A 19,280-nucleotide genomic window follows, 5' to 3' on the forward strand; every position below is an offset into this window, starting at 1 on the left:
CGCGTCCAAATTGAAAAAAATGAGATTATTTCAGGAAAAATTTCCCTTTTTCGGAATTTCTGTCCCTGAGGGACACGATAGGGACATGTGAGTGGTACCATTTGAAAGGTACCCTAATTTGATACGAAATCGTTTGCGAATTATAATCCTCGGATAAGTAGGGACGTGTCAGGGATTTTTTCCCTTTAAAGTAGTATGATTTATGCTTTCCACGTGGGGGAATTTTCTTTACTGCCCTTGGTTTTCAAGATATGAAATCGATATTTTTTTTCAGAGATATTACATACACCATGTAGTATGTTTTAGGCGATTTTGAGGTTCAAGCGTTAACATAGGGGGGAGAGGGACCCAAACTTGAAAAAGAGTGATTTTTCTGACAAAATTTCCCTTTGAAGGTAATTTTCGGTTCACAGGCACATGGTACCCACATGCAAGTGGTACCACTCGAAAGGTTGATTCATTATAAAGACAACAATGTACGATTCATGTTCCTACGAAGAATAATCTTTATGTTGAAGCTCATTGAAAAACAATTGAGTGACAATGTATTATTGGGGAAAATTGGTAAATCGGCTAGAGCATCTACACTAAATTTTGGGGGACCATTCTTCATACTTCATTCTATTCACTATAAAGCATTATTTTTTGGTACCACTTGCATGTTCGTGTCATGTACCACTTGCATGTTCGAGTGGAGATATTTGTGTCTTTTGTAATTTCCGTTTTTCACACTTTAGAATTTCCCGTCTTAGGTGCAAAATAAGGAAATTTGACTAGTGCAGTTGGAAACGCAGCTTCATTACAAAAAGCGAGGTATGACCCATGATCCTACGATAAATAGTCTCGTTGTAATAGCTATTTGATTGAAACTCTAAAATTTACCTAAAAAGGTAATGTCCTATAAGGGTAACTGCATGAATGGCCTCCCCGGTCACCCGACCTCACTGTGAGTTTTTATTGTAGAGGTGTTGTATATCAAGTGCAAACTAATACAGTTCATCATTCTACAACTTTAATACGTTTGCTACAATGTTACGTATCTTCATAACTCATATACACTTTCACATTAAAAAAAAAGTTCAGCTGCTGTGTTCATAGTGATTTCACTGTGAGCATTGTCCTTCACATTCGCAAAACAACGTACACGCGAGGCCGTTCTTAATACAAGTACATTTCCCAGTACAGCGCAGTTTGCAACGGCATGTCACCAGTTGTCGACTGCTATCAGACATACTCCTCAATGTAGTCCACACAGGTTGGTAACCGAGTCCGTCATCTGTTTCTTTCCAACCCCAGTTCAGGGGTTCAACATCATGCACATCCTTTTCGAGGCACTGTCGCCAGATCTTGTACTGGAGAGTTGCTCTTCTTGTGTGGAGATTCAATGCGTCTTCATTTGGAGGTATTCTGTCTATTGTGCGAATTTTCTTGCTGAGTAGAATACGTCTGGTTTCGTTGACTTCCTCGCAAGTACTTGATCTGTCGTACATGAGCGTCACAAACCGCTGGATTAGCATGCGAGATTGGTAGCTTACAACATCGTGAAATTGAACGACTGAAAGTTCCGGAAAGCTGTATCCACTTCTCTAAACGCCATTCACGTATTCCATGCACTTGTCTTGCCAACGCCAAGTAAAGCTGACACTGTGTCACAACTCGTAAAACTGTGAAAAAACGGCAGCAAATCTATCGTTCCAGAAGGTACGTTCGTGCACATGGTGTGTATAGAAATGAAACGTCGCATTTTTGCAGAACCACAATCAATCCATAGTTTCTCCAGAGTGGGTGACAGATGCAGAAACGCAAAGAGAGCGATAACAACAACATCGGAGACAACTGTACGAACTGTAATATTTTTGTGTCCCTTCTCGGCGGCATGATGGATGTGCAGAAAGATTCTTCCATTAGTTTCTATGTGGGATGAGGGAGAAATACCAGTAATATCTAAGTCTGAGGAAGAGGATAAGACTTGATTTCCTCTTGTGCAGAATATTCCTCTTTCTGAAATATCAGCCGCAGTTATTGTTTCGGCGAGGTAATGAAATACACTTTCCTTGTTGTCATCGTTTGCAACGAACTTCTGGAAATTTTTTGGAAGCGGTCCCGTTGGCTTGACAACAAAGCGGTCGCCCTGCCCACGCATCTGTGTTTTCAAGCTCTTTCCAATGTAGTGGTCAAAGACAACGTTTAAGCCTTTAGTGTCTCGAAGTGTGAAAGAAACCCAGTTATTCACAACTGCGGCATATTCTGCAAATGTTTTCACTGCTCGTGGTTGCAGTTGGTGTATCAGCATCGCTCCATCGACGACAAGACAAGAGGAGTGGGGGATGATAATACTTGTACACCCATCAATTTTTTCAAAACATTTCAAAATATCTGATTTAGAGATAGAAAGTGTGAGATCTCCAAATTCAGATATTGATGGAGGATAAGTTGTGTTCTCATGAGAAAATAATTCTCTGATATCGCCCTTCCTTTTCTGACATGCTATGAACATCTTGCAGAACAGGTTATAATCTTTGTGTGCACTAGCAAGTTTCATCTTATCTTTGCAACGAACTTTCAACGAGCTACAGTTGAAAAGCTGCATATTAACTTTCTTTATAACACCGTGTATGGACTGCTCGCATGTCATTAGACGGTTATAAACGAAGTCCTCATACATTTTGGTTTCTGTGGTAGCTCCGATGCGGACAGACTGGCGCGAATCTTCTGGCTATTGCCAACGAAATATTAGTGAGTGCAGCAGAAACATGTATTAATAGTCGATACATGTTGCAAATAATGGCAGCACTGTGACAACACTAGATGGAAAGAAGTTGCAAGTGCCTCTGGTGGCATCATGAGCCAGGCTCGTAGCCATCGCAAAAATGTAGGGGGGTGGTAGAAGTTAGGGGGCCCGATCCAACCATATTAACTGTAATATCTGCTCTTGCAAGACTACCGTGTAAACTTTAGGGGGGCAGTAGGAATTTAGGGGATGGAACCCCATGACCCCCGTGGATACGGGCCTGTCTTGAGCCCCCTTCCCAGAGATGTTGACTTGATATATAGGTCAAGTAACACAATAGTACTATTGGGGGGGCGCGGTGGCTCAGTGGTAGAGCGTTCACCTCCGGTGCTTGGGGTACCTGGTTCGATCCCATCTCGCTCTGTGTGGACTTTGTGGTGTACAAACACCGTGCTCATGGGTTTTCTCGGGGTTCTCCCGTTTCCTCCCACTTTCTTCATTCCACCATTTCATTCATTTCTCATAATCACCGCCTCCTATAGCCTAACCGGCATAATCGTGGGACGTAAAACTTAAAGATTTCATTTCATTTCACAATAGTATTATTTTTTGTGTACACAAAATAACTGCCCCCCAGAATACCTGCGCCCTTTCACTAGCCCCACCTCAAGAAATTAAAGCTATTGCCGTTATTGTTTAGCAGTTCACAGTCTTCTATAGGAGTTTTACCTGTGAATTTGAGCCCAAAGACGGTGTAAATCGGACAAAATTTGGGGAACTTATGAAAAGTAGGCCATTTTTCAAGATGGCGCCCAGAGTCACACGAAACATATTGTGAAGCTGTCTCCCGGCTTTTTTCTCATTTATATGTTGCGTTAAACACTTTGAGCAAATTTCGTGCTGGTAACCGGAAATGCACGATCCATACAAATTATTGCACTTACGGACCGCACTATTAAGACTTTTAAGCAAAAAAATATATATATGAGATCGTCGTGAAAACCTATCTAAAATGGTTCTGATACACCAAGACGACAATAAATTTCATACTGGGAAAAAATGTCTCAGCAAATTTAGTACCCTCAAACCTTTTTATCTATTCCCTACTTATAATAATAATAATAATAATAATAATAATAATAATAATAATAATAATAATAATAATAATAATAAATGAATTGCGTTCTGGTAGTGATGAAGGAGTTATTAGATCTGATACTGATTTCCTGAACACTAGATCTCCGGATTTATGTTCAGGTTTACGAAAATCTTACGGATCGATGCAAGAAGAGATTTGTACGTATTAAGGGGGACTCACATTGGGATATATAGAAAAGGCTCTACGCCTGTACACCTTATTTTTGGATAAATTAGAAAGTTGTCCATCACCACCGTGCAGTACATATACTATAAAAATGTACGGCAAGAATGACTGTAAAATTACAAAATAAAAAAAAATGAATCGAATGGGATTCGAACCAGATAAAAAAGTATTCCATCAACACAAAAAATGGAATACTTAACACGCATGGCTACCGAAAAAACTAGAGAACGCTACCAGTTGCATTGATAGAGAACGAACTCCTTAACTATCATTGTTTTTATGACGATCTTTGTTTTTCGTCGAGAAGTATGTTTCTTTTTTTTTTTTTTTAAAGTTTTTTGCATTAATGCTAAGGTGCTGTATGTACTAGAAATATCGTTATTAGAAGTAACAAAAGAGGAACTGAGAATTTCAAACGGCAAACTGTGAGCTAGTATATTACAACAAATGGACTGCTTGGATGCCAAGAACTAGTACAGATAGGTACAGTACCTTTCACTTCTATAGACAGGTATTTTTTAAAAGGACATGTTCCAAGGAAACAGCTCCTTGACACCTCTACTGCGGGCCGGAGACAAGCTGGCGGTGGCTTAATTATGTTCTGGGGGAACATTCACGTGAACATCTATGTTTCTAGTTGAGCTCGAGCAAGGCACCATGACGGCCGAGCGGTATCGCACATTGCTTGCAGACTACGTACACCCCTTCATGACGACCATGTTTCCCAACGGTAGTGATATTTTTCGACAAGATAATGCACCATGTCACAAGGCCAGTAGCTGTGCTCCGGAATTTACGGGAATTTGGTGACCTGTGTATACACATGTGCTGACAACTCTCTCCAGCGACCTACCAAGGATCATTGCGTCCATGCCAAGACGCGTCGCCGTTGTCATCCGTACCAAAGGTGGACATACTGACATTAGGTAGGTCGTCATAATGTTCTGGTAATGGTGTACGTATATTTTAACTCATATATTTGTCTCAACTCGAATTTCGAGACGTCTCGTCTCGAATTCGAGTCGAGTCGAGACAGAAACATGTTTTTGGAGTCTAGACAGCATTTTCTCGAGACGAGTGGAGACAGGCTTAAATCTCGACTCGACTCGACTCGTGCGCATCCCTATTAGTGGCTAGCACGTGCACCATTAGCAGCTCCGATTCCATTTTAAAAAATTCGTAGGTCAACGTCTCATATACCCTCGGTGCTATTAAGTGAAGCTAAAGAAAAACAGAAGAAGAAAGAAACTCAGTAATTTTATTGAAATGCCATTACGCTCCAAGTCTCTGGCTGTTTCGTTTTCACTGCTACTGTCATTGTTTCCCACAGAAATGACAGGTTGATCAATGGTATCATCCAGTACCTCCTTTATCTCCCATGCTTCACGTATAATTGCCTACGTTACGTGTGCTGTAGGACGTGGCACCAATTTTTCACTGTTACGTTATCAATTGCCTCGCAAGCTAACTTTTCTACGGCAGTCAAAGTAAAGTTTATGTTTTGATCGGCAACGTAGTTCTTAATTTGAGCCCAAATCAATTCAATTGAATTAAAATTATAGTGGTATAGTGGGAGGCAAATTATTTGTGTCCACACGATTTGGTAATTTCGTCTATTTCGTACTTGATTAGACATGACTTGTTTTGTTTAACAATTTCCAGGAGTTCAGCTCGCTTTATATCACTGTTTTATTCTTCTACGTTCTTCAATTAAGAATTTCCCCTCTCCTAGAGTTTCTTGTAGGAGCTCTATTTCCTTTCACTGAATGGTACGAAGCATTATCCATAACCGGTACAGATTTTTTTCTCCGTGTTGGGTAACAGCATATCTTGGAACCATTCCTTGAATTTCAATGCTGTCATTTCTTTGTGATGATCCCAGATTTTCTTTGAGCGGAACATCATGGCATTCGGCACAAATCCATTAACAGTTCCCGCATGAACAATTATAAGACGATAGAGGTCTGCACGGGCTCGGGGCGAGCCCGCGGGCCGGAATCGGGCCCACAAAACATATACCACTTCGGGCCCGGGGCCCGAGCTTGGGACGTAAATTTTCATATATACAATCATATAGGGTCTTTTCGGGCTTAGCTTTGTAAATATATTGTAAAACGATATTTATTGGACAGTTATTTTTCTGGAGAACTTTTAAAGCACAACCATAAAATTAAACCTCTAATTGCTGTAAAGAAAAATATAATTTTGCGTTAATTATTAAATTTCTGTAATTCGGGTTTATTTCGGGCTCATTTGATTATCACATGAGCTCGGGCCGAGCCTAAATGCTAAAACATATTTTGGACTCGGGTCGGGCATCACATTATAAATCCACGGACCGGGCAGGTCTCGGGCTAAAAATTCCGGCCAGTGCAAACCTCTATATGACAACCACCTTTGCCAATTGGGGCCTTCAACACACTCTCCGGAGTATCATCAGTTCAACCCCTGTTTCTCGTATGCCTCATATTCAGAGCCGGCTTTACCATATGAGCAACACATGCATTTGCACGGAGCGGCAAATTTAGAGGGGCGGCAAAATCTGTCATAACTATATTATTTAAAATAAATATTTCTTGTTGCAAACCTCATGGTGATGGTAGTTAAATTTATTAAGCTGATGTTCTATTTGAATACTACATTTATAAATCATGTTTAGGTCGCATTAGTTTAAGGCAGTGATCGCCAAACCGTCGATCGCGAGCTACTAGTAGCTCGTGGGGACATTTTCGGTAGATCGCGATAATCCGGTTGGCTAACCTTGATTCCTCCACTGAGCTGATGCTAACGACAGGGGATGCTGACAACTGCTTGTTTCTTCCACGAACTGCCATTGTCAGATTCATCTCAGTTGATTATATGTATACGCGTGGCGTTGTGAACGTTATGTTTTCCGTGTACATGAGATATTTGCTAACTTAGCTAGTTTGATTTCATATTTACTAGAAATGTAAGCTTATAGGTAATGAACAAACGTAAGAATTTTATATATATATATATATATGTATATATAAGTTGGTAGTTCATTTGGTTGGTAGCTCACAGCTGAATTTAAAAACGGTACAGTAGCTCAGAAGGTTCATAAGTTTGGCAACTACTAGTTTAGGTAGGACAGTACTAAAGCAAATGGTCAAACAAATCTCACACATGGATTGCTTGATTGTTGTCAAATACAAGAACTCAATTCTCGAATAGTAGCAAACACCTGTTCCATTTAGTTAGTTATCACAGTTTTGAAATGAAAACTAGTTTTATCTTTGTCACAAACAAGTTCCTTATTGTGGAACATTGAAGGTGGAAAGATTTTTTTTTTTAAAATAACATATGTAAAAGCAAAATCAAGAAATAAAGATAAAAGAGGTAATTTCACTGGAACTGCAAACTGGTATATAGAGACTGAAGCTCGATATTAAATTCTATAAAATGGATTACCATATTTCCTCTGTAGGTGTGTTTGCTTTATCTTTCATTAACATATTAGATTATTATTTAAAAAAACACAACGAGATTGTATTTGTAGTGTTCAGAGCTTTCTGAGTGCGAGTGTTCTTTTAATCCCCCTTCGTTGTTAATGATGGGGTAGTCAAGGCTTTTAAGATGGTTCTTTCTGGAGAAAGAGGGACGGCAAACGATGCCATTGCACGAAGCGCAAATTGCCTAGGGTCGGCCCTGCTGATATTAACCTAAGTTTCGTCTAAAAATAAAAAGACAGAATGTCTTCCAGATTTTCACCTAAAATTTCTCGTAAGAAACGAAAATATCACTTCTCTCCGGAAAACTTTTCCACCGAAATCTTAGTTTTTTCAGCAACAAACTAAGGCTACTTTTCCCACCTTCGAACAACGGAGAGCAGGGACGGTACCGAGACCGAGACTAGTCTAGGCCTCGTCTCGAATTATCGACACAAGACCGAGACGAACTTTTATATACCGAGACGGAATTTTATATATCGAGACGAGACCGAGACAGACTTCTATACATCGAGACGAGACTTACGTCAGTCTCGAAAGTCTCGGTCTCGTCTCGAATATTGATATTGATAGCTATTAAAATTGTCTTTACTCAAAATTTGTTTCGTTGCTGTGTTAGATAATATGGGAACGGTTTACTGATGTCCAATGGCGTATTTAGAGGGTGGTTATCAGGCTCAAGCCCTTCCCAATATATATATATATATATATTGCATTGCAGGTACAACACAAATGTTCCTTACTCGTTTCTCAAACCTCTTCCGAAACAAAACCCTGATGCTGATCAGTATATAGCCTTTTTTTCTTTCTTTCTTTCTTTCTTTCTCTCTCTCTCTCTCTCTCTCTGTATTATATGTTCCTAACGCAAGCAGTGTTCCTAACGCAACATAAAATTGTATTTCTCAAATACTCTACGTAAGATATTACATGTTTGTAATTTAGATATTAAATAAAACCACAATACGACATAGATTATTCAGAGTAACAAAGAACAATACAGTATCACTAACATCAACATTTTGGAGATCTCTAATAACTGAAATGAAATGGACGGTGAATGCGCATCAATTGTATCTTAGCGTCAAATACAATGACCATGGTATTATAATATTTTTCGAATGAATGAAGAAACAAAATTAAAAGAAATGGAAAATTACATTTTTCTAAATACTTTACTTCGAAAATGTGCTAACATATCATCTAAACATGCAGATGCTTCGAAAAGACTTAAATGTTCATAATATCATTTACAACAATTGTTATTTCGGTAGCAGACGGGTTATGTCGGAAATTGTCTGAGAGGGACAATTAACGTGTCAATCGATTCAGTAGGACCTAAGGAGTGTTTTAAAGTTGGTCTCATCACTTGCTGATATGTGGTTACCGAGATATTTAAGATCAAAGTAAAGAAAAGGGCACCATAGAAAAATTTTCTATCTGAACGTTTTTAACTGTAATATTTTTCTTGTTATAGAGATATTTTTTTTATCCATAAATGCTAAATTCTTCTTTATTGATACTAATTTTCGACCTTATTCAGTTTTCATTGTTGAATAAAATTCTTTTGCCTAGTAACTACTACTTTCAGTAGAGGTGCTATTTTCAATTTAAAACCCCTTCCATTTCTTTTTTGATAATGTGATTCTTTCATACTTAAAAAGTATATATTTCTAAGAGCTTTTCTTTTACCCATAAAGGCTAAATTGTTCTTTATTGATACTAACTTTCGATCTTATTTAATTTTCATTAGTAAGACTATTCATTATTATTCATTATTCATTAGTAAAAAAAAAAAAAAATAATTTTCATTGTTGAATAAAACTTTTGTTCTTTCCTTTCGATAGAAGTTATGTTTCGAATGTATAATCTGTTCTATTTATTTTTTTTTCAATGTGATCTTCAATAGTGTTTTAGACAGTTATTACCTGACCAGGATAGCAGTGCAGTTTTGGGAGGATGGCGCTGCTGTTGTGTTTACATCAGCTTCTTGGCAAGCGCGGCGGGACAGGGGAGCGGAAAGTTTCACTCTGCAGTGTATCCAACGGTTTTTAAAAGTTGCAGTTTGGATGTTATGCATAGCCTAATCTCTTTCCGCTTCATAAAGAACGCCGTAAGTTATATGGTTGTAGTGAACTATTCCTGCAGTAATGCAGATGTATTGTAAATAGTGATATATGAATGGAAATTTAAGAACAACATAGCACAATTGACAATTCAGTGAGCTTCTACCGTGTATTAAGCAGATTGTATAAAAATTGATTACGTTTTATTCGGTGTCATTATAAAACAGGAGCACCCTGTAAAACGCTGCTCGCTAGGTTGTCCGCAAGTTAATATGGAGGGTGTATTTTTGTTGTTTTTTTTTTTTTTTTTTTTTTTTTTGCTTGTTACTAAAGATGTTCTGCAAATAACTTCAATAACTTTTGAAACTGTTTGTCTTAACTTGAGCCAGGGGCGGATTTAGGCTGAATGTTTCGAAGTTAAATCAAGGTAAGAGTGTATTGCAAAAAAAGTAAAGCAACTTTAGAAAAGAAGTAGCTATTGTCTGCAATTTCTAGAACAGAAATGGCCACCTGCGATTTCGATGGTGGACATTTTTTTGAGCAAGAACGCCAATGTAAGTAATTTCTTGCAATTTATTGCTTTATTTGACTTCTGCAACGTAAAACAAAAAAAGTAAGGCCTACCTATTTTAGGTTTTATTTCACATTTATAATACAAAGGTGAAAATTCTTAGGTTTTATTTTTAAAATAAAAAATATCCCATTCTGGGGGAGGGGCAATTGCCCCGCCCGATGGAACTGCCCCTGACTTGAGCATATGCGTGAAGTGGTTTATTACGAACAGGACAAAAAGAACTATGATAGATTGATTACAAGTAATCCGGTTAGAAACATTGCTGCTTGCATTTTAGTTCCAAAACCGGCCGCCCGCACTTGTTCGCTGGTCAGGTAATACACTGTATAAGCTCGAAAATTAGTATCAATAAGGAACAATTTAGCCTTTATGGATAAGAGAAAAGATCTCAGAAGTATTTTTTCTATAACAAGAGAAAGAATTACAGTAAAATACGTTCAGATAGAATTTTTTTCTATAGCACCCTCCTCTCATATTTTGATCTTAAATATCTCAGCAACCACACATCAGCAAGTGATGAGACCAACTTTAAAACACTCCTTAAACTCTACTGAATCGATTGACACGTTAATTGTCTCTCTCAGACAATTTCCGACATAACCCTTCTGCTACTGTTATTTCAAACAGTTTCAGAGATACCAAACATATGGGTAGTCATTGTTATACTGCTTAAAATGACACATTTGTGTTAAATTTTTATAATGATTGTTGCTTTTCTTTGCTTCTATAACATTTCAACAATAGTTTTTGGTGGTTTTAATTACAAGTTGCAGTTACATTATTTTAACCAGTGTTGCTCACTTAAATAAATTGCTAAATCTAAATATAATGCAAATAACGTAACTAAACTGCAAAATATTTTACAATTACTCGTAATTTGTTTTATGGTGCAAGAATGTTTTGAAGAGACGACGTTTTTCATAGTCTTTGGGTTACTTGTCAAAGTTTTCGTTCCAGCAATACATGTAAATGCAAATTGTAACTGAAATTAAATGTAACTGATAAATTTTCAGTAACACTAGTTGTTGCCCCTAAGCCTTAGGCCTGGTGTAAACTTTAGATTAAAACCGGGCTTAATTAAAAGTTTTAATTACACTCGAATACATTTCATTTGCTTAGTTTGACCACCGACCACTTCAAACTCAATCCATACCGTATGTAATTATTCAAGGACTTACAGTTAGTAATACACGTGTTCAGTGTTTCTTCAAGGCCTTTTTTGGGGGGCACTGCCCCCCCTCCCGGAGCTCTGAGAGGTCCCCCCCAGAGGAGACGAAAATAATTCGTCTACAATATAATAATAAATAGAATAGTACCAGCAGTGCCCCCCCCCCCCGGAACACTTTTTCTGTAAGAACGACTGCACGTGTTGTGTTGATTTTTGGTTGTTTGTTTCAGTTTAACGTCCTATGGTTATGCTAGGGCGGCTAAAGGAGACTTGGAGTTACTAATTATAGTGGAATCTGAGCTCGTGTGGTTCGGATTCCACGTTAATCAGTAGGTCCACGTCTCACATAGCCTTGCTGCTGAAAGGGACGCTAAACTGAAATTAACTCAAAGTCAGTGCCGTAGCTCCCATCACAAGATTTAAGAAGTTCGTGTTATAAAGTGTCAATTAAACACGGAGATGCGAAACGTTAATAAAGCATTTGATCAATTTGAAACAAAATATATTCTAGTAATAATTTATCCTATTTGTTAAGACAATGAACGTTATATTCTACTTTTAAAATGACAGTAAAAGCAGAATGTATTAGATAATAAAGATTTCACTAGATAATAAATGAGAAATTTTAAAATTTCAATTTTGGTACGATTAAATAGATTCGTGCTGCTATATGTTGCGTTATCCGTTAGGATGTATTGAACAATTCTGATTCAAGGGAATTAAGTAAACTACTGCATAGTACTGGAGTTTATTTAATAGAGTTTAATTGTATAGGCAGTACTGAGGCTATTACTGAATGTGAAATATGGGTTACTATTAGAGTTTTATCCCAGGTATTATATATCCACTGATGATTGAACCTGGAACACACGCATGGAAAGCATTAACACTACTAAATTAGCTATGAAGAGGTACACCAATCCATAATTCTAAGGCAAAAAATAAGAAGCGGAAACAACAGACTGTACTAATAATACTTTCACAATTTTAATTTCACACTATTCTTTTTCGAGACGAGACAGACTTGGTCCTCGAGACCGAGACGGCGATTTTTGACTCGAGACGAGACCGCTATTTATCAACCGAGACGAGACCGAGACTGCATAAGTCTCGTCTCGTCTCGATATCATCCCTAAAGAGTCTTGAAGTGGTAAGAGTGTGTCGGGTGGAATATTTCTTTCTCGAATAATATTCATTAATATGCCGTCGAATCGCGCCGCCTTCTTCGGAGTGATCCCGGATATTCAGAAACCTCTACCGTTAGAACATTGCGATTGTCTGGATATTTCTTCCTTGTTATTTTATTTCTTCACTGTTCTTGTGCCGATTTTGAGAGCTGCAGCAGCTTTTTCAACTACTTTTGTTAGTGGAATCAAGGGGCTACCATTATCTGTTTCTTGCTCGAAATATGTCCGCAAATTAAATAACTCTCGATCTTGACCTCTGCCAAATTTGCTTTTTTTTTTTTTTTAACCATTAGAGGCCATGGAATAGATAAGTGAAAGCAAAACTAACACAAAACACGATAAGACACTGAAAATTGAAATGCATACACAAACACGCAATAAGAGAGAAAGAATAGTTAGTCACACACCAAACACTGACAGATAATCACTAACACTTAAAATAATAGTGTCAATACTTAAATGTTTAATTAAAAAAAAAAAAACAGCATGGGATAAACAGCTTTCTCTTTCAGCTCACTTAGCTTTAATACAATAGAAAACTCACACGTAAATGACAGTAAGACAGACAGATCTCAAAACCGGCAATGTCGTAATAGCCTATGTATTTGGAGTTTTGGGTTAAAAAACAGCTCTTATCATAGTGTTACCAATGACACACAAACATATTAGGCCTTATGCAGAGTCGTTCTGATACGTGATTAGTGCTATTCTAAAGAGTTCGATTAACACATGTTTCCTGCAAAAGTCAGGCCTTTAGTATGACGCTAATCATACGACAAAAAACTTTGCATAAAGCGGACTAATTCTAGAATCAGATAGCATACGACTTTGTACTAAGCTGAAGATAAGTACATTTTATTGCACTGAAATCAGTTTATAGCGAATTGTAGTCGTTCTCCAAATTATCGTTGTGCATTTATTACAGTAATACAAATAATTTTATTTTTTTTCTTTTTTAAAAAAAAACGATAGTCTATTTTCATAAATTCCGCCTCTTTCCCGTGTTGTGAGGTCTTGTCAAGAAGAGAAGAGATATGGAACGAACAATGCAGCGGGATTGGCAGTTGAACAAAAACAGCAGAATTCGAATGCTTGAGGGGTGGTCAGCAGACGCGACTTTGGTATTGTTTCAAAACCCCACAACTGCGTTATTTTTCTTCCACCCTCCTCAACTTCCACACTTCTGAAACAAAGTTTACTACAAAAACAGTTCCTAAGCAAGAAACAGATTGGTGCATTGATTCTTCGTCTTTGGAAGAAGTGGATTTGAGTTTGAGTAGTGACATGCGTAAAAAACTGAAAACGATCAAAGTAGTTACTCGGTTAACGAATGCCGCAGTTCTGGATTTGGAAAGCGTGGTGTTCGGGTTCGAGAGTTCAAACTTCAAATCCCACTCGGACCTGGCCATCCTGATTAAAGTTTTTCTTAGTTCCATCAGGCGAATGCAGGGAAGATACCCTGTCCACAAGCTAGAGTCTTTTACGCTAACGTTTCGATGTCAACCCCTATTTCAAACAGTAACTTCATTCACTTATGTTGTGGGTCCAGGTAATTGGCAACGTTGCATTTTTAACATTGGGTACATAAAGAATATACAGCCCAAACAGCTCGTCCGATTTAAAAATTCTTCACTTTAAATTGAAAACATCAGATTTGGAGACGGTTTCCTCTCTCACATTTTGTTGTAACGCTGATAACAGTTACCCTATGTTAGGGGAATTTTGAGGCTCCCTGTATATATACAGGGTGGAAAGGAACAAGACCGAAAAACTTCGTGAGGCGATTCTATAGCTAAAAACAAGGAAAAGTTCCAATAAACATAGGTCCAACAGGCGGCGTTTTCAAGCAGCAGCCGTGCAACGTGTCGCCGACCTCCTTCTAAGTGTAATATCTGCCGAATAAATAGAGATATTGACGTCGGATCAAAAGAATGTAAAATAAGTCATACCCCACCAAAATGATGGCGCAAACAGAAAGGAGCAGAGCGAACTGCACAAGAGGACTCCCCAAAGGGAGAGGGGAATTCACCAAATCATATACAACAGGGGATGTGAAAATGAATAATACGAACAAACGTAAAATAACCTGGTTATGTTTAGCGTAGGTACTGAATGATCGATTTGAACTGCAAATAGGGATTCCCCACTGCACTATACTATTATTTGATTGGCGTGAGTAAATATCTCAATGAAACACTTAAGAAGAAATGGATGGCATGAGTTTCTCCACAGTTACCAGCACCTCCGAACTGGCGCCCCAGAAGTCCCAACCTGTCATCGTGTCATAATGCATTGTGGCGGTATAGCAACAGTTGACAGATTCGACGAACTTAAACTGTTCGAAATGAGTTTACTACGATCACTCCAGCAATGCTGTGGAGAACTTCATGTCGTAAAAATGAAATGAAATCTTTCAGTTTTACATCTCACAGTTATGCCGGTTAGGTTAAAGGAGACGGTGATTAGGAGAAATGAGTGAAATTGTGGAATGAAGAAAGTGGGAGGAAACGGGAGAACACCGAGAAAACCCACGAGCATGGTGTTTGTACACAACAAAGTCCACACGGCGCGAGCTTGGATCGAACCAGGGACTCCAAGCACCGGAGGTGAACGCTCTACCACTGGGCCACCGTGCCCCCCACAACTTCATGTCTTACCTGGAGTCGAATAATTCTGTTATGAAAATGAAAGTGTACACAGAGACAATCTGGAATAAACTGTTGTCTATAGCCGATCAAATAACATGTATCTTCTGTTATTATACTCTATTCCCTTCAGATCTAGAACATCCATATTAGAGACACACATAGCTTGTAATGTGACTTTCGGTTCTACTAATTTACTGGCTAGTACTCAGTCGTGAACACGTGGTGAGTGTTCGATTTCGTGTTAGCATTTGTCTATAATGAAATCCTGACATATGGTTCAGACTATTTTTAGAGATCCTCGTGTTTATATGGTTAGTGTCCGCGTCTCTGATGCGGGAGACTCGGGTTTGATTCTTGGCAAGAGATCATATGGTTCTGTTCCCGGTTAAGCAGTAGCTCCACGCCTTATATAGACGCGCTGCTGAAAGGAATATTGAACTCTAATCAATTAACCAACTAATCGAATTCCATTTCAAGCTATATGTCCCATCAATATGGCCTTGGTTCTGAAAAATATTAAACCTCACGTGCGTGAAGTTTGCCCAACCACTCTGTCCGAATTGAAAAGGTTTCGCAAGGAATTAGTGCTACTGGATGCCCGATTCTCAGAATTACTGTTGAGAATTTAGAGCACAGCAAAAGTGGGGGAAATAACGTAGCTGCCTGGGACTTTTATAGTAGATATCATCTTAGCATTTGCCTGACAAGGATTTTACATTTTACGACCGAGTGTCTCAACCGGAATCAAACTTGGCACGATTCGCTCCAAAGACGAGAGTGTTAGCGACTACCTTATGCAGGACCACAGTAAATAAATGCAATATAAAATAGTTATCAAATGTATTGCTTTCTTTGATGTCTCGAATTCGAATGCCCATTACTACTCCCCATTTTAATCTTGCTTTTACTAACTCGATAAGATATTGCATGTAAATATGTTCCAACAAATTTCATTGTGACATACAAACTTCTTTAAAACTCCAGAAGATTATAACAAAAGATACACAGAGGCGAAAATCACCTTTGAAACGTAGGATTGACACTTGAAACGCCATTTGAATTTGCCCCCAAGTGACTTTAATAACACACTCATAAATATTTTCAAAGTTGTCCCGAATTACCAATTGTGTATCTACTATTTACAATCATAATTAAGTTGTATTGAAGTACACAATATAAATATGGCATAGGTAAAAATATAACGGAAGAGTTAGCATGCTCACTTTCGGTCCACACGACCACGGGTTCGATCCTCAGAGAAAGTTCAACCTTCATTAACAAGCTATAACAAGCGGGAAACAAAACTAATACGTAACTAAACAAAAGAAAAATGCATCAAATATCACTTAGAACTTACCTTTTAAGTTTCCGATACCGGTCTGTGGATTATCTCCGTCTTTAAAAGCCGGAGTCAAAACATTGTAAATAACACCTTGTTCCCACCATTTGAGAGAGGGTGCGTAACATTTAGGAGCTGCAACCACTATAGCAACAGAAGCGGAAATCAAACTGATAATAAATAACCAAAACCCCACAAAGATTCCAAATCGTAGATTAACCCAAAATGGATCGTCCACATATTTCATAAGTTCTTTACGCGGTAATCCCGCAAATGTTTGTTTATACGGATCAGTCTCATCATCTTCATCGTTCCGAACCACAGGAACCAATTTTACATTTGGTGCAACAATTGAGGCAGTTAATCTAGTTTCTTCGTTCGCTCCAACGCGGTCCGTGTTCCCCATATTTTGTTTTACAAATAACTTGTTTCTATCTCTTTTAGTCGCACTGCACTAAAGTTACACCACACTATTGCATGTAAACACAGCAAACGAGTTCCTAAAGAATACTGCCCAAAGCAGCTTAGAAGACAAGGTGCGCAGAAGCAACAGTCTTTTTTTTTCGTTCTTTTTATCACAAGTAAATTCTATGCAAGATCAAAGTTCTAATGAACGAGATAAAACCATTACAACTGGTTTAATACAGCTCCAAAACTTATTTCCTTTCCTTCTTTTTTAAGAAATAATTTTAAAGAACTCATAACATTTAAAAAAAATGTAAATGAAAATATAATGAACTTCTTGACAGGTTGACACATTTTTTTCTAGTAAAAAGGATATACATATATTTTTTTTTAAAAGAAATGTAACATTCATAGAAGTTTTGGTCTGGAGCAGAATGAAATTAAACGAATCTAAATGGATATCGAACGCCGAGACTGTTGTTCATTTTGTGTTCGTATATGTGGTACCATCCACCACCAAGTTCATGTTCGATCGGTGCCTATATATAGAGAAAATTCTTGTTGTTTGTTCTTTCAGTAAATAGACAGGACAATGTGATATGACCTATATTATGTAATGCGAGCAAAACGTATAGAGCGCAGATGATACGTTAACAGTAGATCTTTAAGATCTCAGCTTCAGATAATTACTGTATTAAGGACACTCCTCATTAAGAATTCTGTGTGCTAAATCCGATTTGTATGGCATCTTCCTAATGGATGTTTTAGGCGAGACACATTTTCTTATTTACCTTACATATAGAGCTTACCAATAACTTTAAATACCAATAACTGAACGTCAGAACTTTAAAATACATAGTATGGAAACTACAAGCGATAATGAACTATTATTACTATTATTATTATTATTATTATTATTATTATTATTATTATTATTATTATTATTATTATTATTATTATTATTGTGAAAAATAATAAACGGCGTTATGTTTTGAAGATAAGTCATTCAAATGTCTTCCTCTGTTGCGATGGATGGAATGTATTCTAAAGGACCTTTAGGTTTGCACCACTTTTGCACATATATTGTGTCGTAAGTTCGCAATAGTGTGTTCAATGTTCCTTTCAGTTCACGAATTGTACATGACTTATTCTAGGGATGGCCAATTCCGGAATTCGGAAAAAATCCGAGGTCGGAAAAAATCCGGAATTTTCTAAATTCCTGTTCTTTTATTCAGGAATTTTCCGAATTCCGGAATTTTTCCAAAATTCGGAAAGTGAAATTTCCGATCTCGGAAAATAAATTTTCCGGATTCCGGAAAATTTTGGCCATCCCTATTCTCATAGACCTTAGACAACCGCATAGAAAATAATACAGGGGGAAAGGTCGTATGATCTGAGCGGCCGCTTCATACCACCATTTGTCGACAGAATGCATCCGAGGACTTGAATACATAAAAATGAAATGAAATCTTTGAGTTTAACGTCCCATGCGCGTGCCTTGTAGGCTAAAGGAGACGACGATTAAAGCAAGTGAATGGTGATGGAAGCATTGGTGGAATGAGAAAGTGGGAGGGAATTGGAGTACTCCGAGAAAACTCACGACCACGATGTTGTCCACAATAAACTTACTTGGCCGGGGATCGAGACAGGGACCCCACGTACCAGAGGTAAGCGCTGTACCACTGAGCTACTGTGCCCCCTAGGAACTAAACACGTGATGGCAGATCTGAATAATTTCTATGCGATGTGAATTGTGTATTTCTCCACACTAATTTGCCACAATTTACTGTATATAGCCAGCCAGTGTGGCCAGAACACGATTTCAAAGTTCTGATTGGTCAACTGTATAACAAATGTGATTTTCAGTGACGTAGAGGTATATTCTTGCTCAGTACCTTGGTGATCACTAGTTCAATTTACTAAAACATACAATTCTGCTCTTCAACCAAAGCAAATCATATATTGACCACTTTATGTTTAGTTGAACATCCCACGTTAAACACCCAGAAAGACAGTGATAATGAAACTGATGATCACGGCATAATGAAGAAAGTGAAAGGGAACAGGAGAACTCTGAACAACCCCCCCCCCCACAGTATTTATCTACTACAGAGACCACTTGGTGGGAGATGGGATTGAACCCAGGACCCCACGTACCAGAGGTGAGCGCTCTATGACTGAGCCACCGCGGCCCCCTTAACTATTTTATTAACTGTATTTCACATAAAACTTATAACCAGAAGTCCATTTTGTGTTTGAAACATTAAAGGTGGAAAATGGGAGAAATTTCTAAACTGGTGACCTGTTAGCCCCCTCCATGAAAGCAAAACTGATCGGAATTGAGCAAGATCGTTATTTCGCCATCAATCAC

The 19,280-nt window shown here is 38.0% G+C and overlaps 1 protein-coding gene across 2 annotated transcripts in view; it reads right to left on the bottom strand.

The window, feature by feature from the left end:
* LOC145664294 (maltase 2-like) overlaps positions 1-19,280 on the bottom strand; it is a 164,668-nt gene that overhangs the window by 88,660 nt on the left and 56,728 nt on the right. The window contains exon 1 of one of the 2 annotated variants that reach the window (XM_081730832.1): positions 16,523-17,433. The exons of the other annotated variant lie outside the window; for it this stretch is intronic. Within the exon in view, the coding sequence (XP_081586958.1) occupies positions 16,523-16,910 (388 nt within the window). The 5' untranslated portion in view covers positions 16,911-17,433. Of the gene's footprint in view, positions 1-16,522; positions 17,434-19,280 lie in introns of those variants that run through there. 2 annotated transcript variants of the gene reach the window in all.

This window comes from Thermobia domestica, chromosome 11, assembly GCF_964235325.1.
Source record: "Thermobia domestica chromosome 11, izTheDome1.hap1.1, whole genome shotgun sequence".
Lineage (NCBI taxonomy): Eukaryota > Metazoa > Arthropoda > Insecta > Zygentoma > Lepismatidae > Thermobia > Thermobia domestica.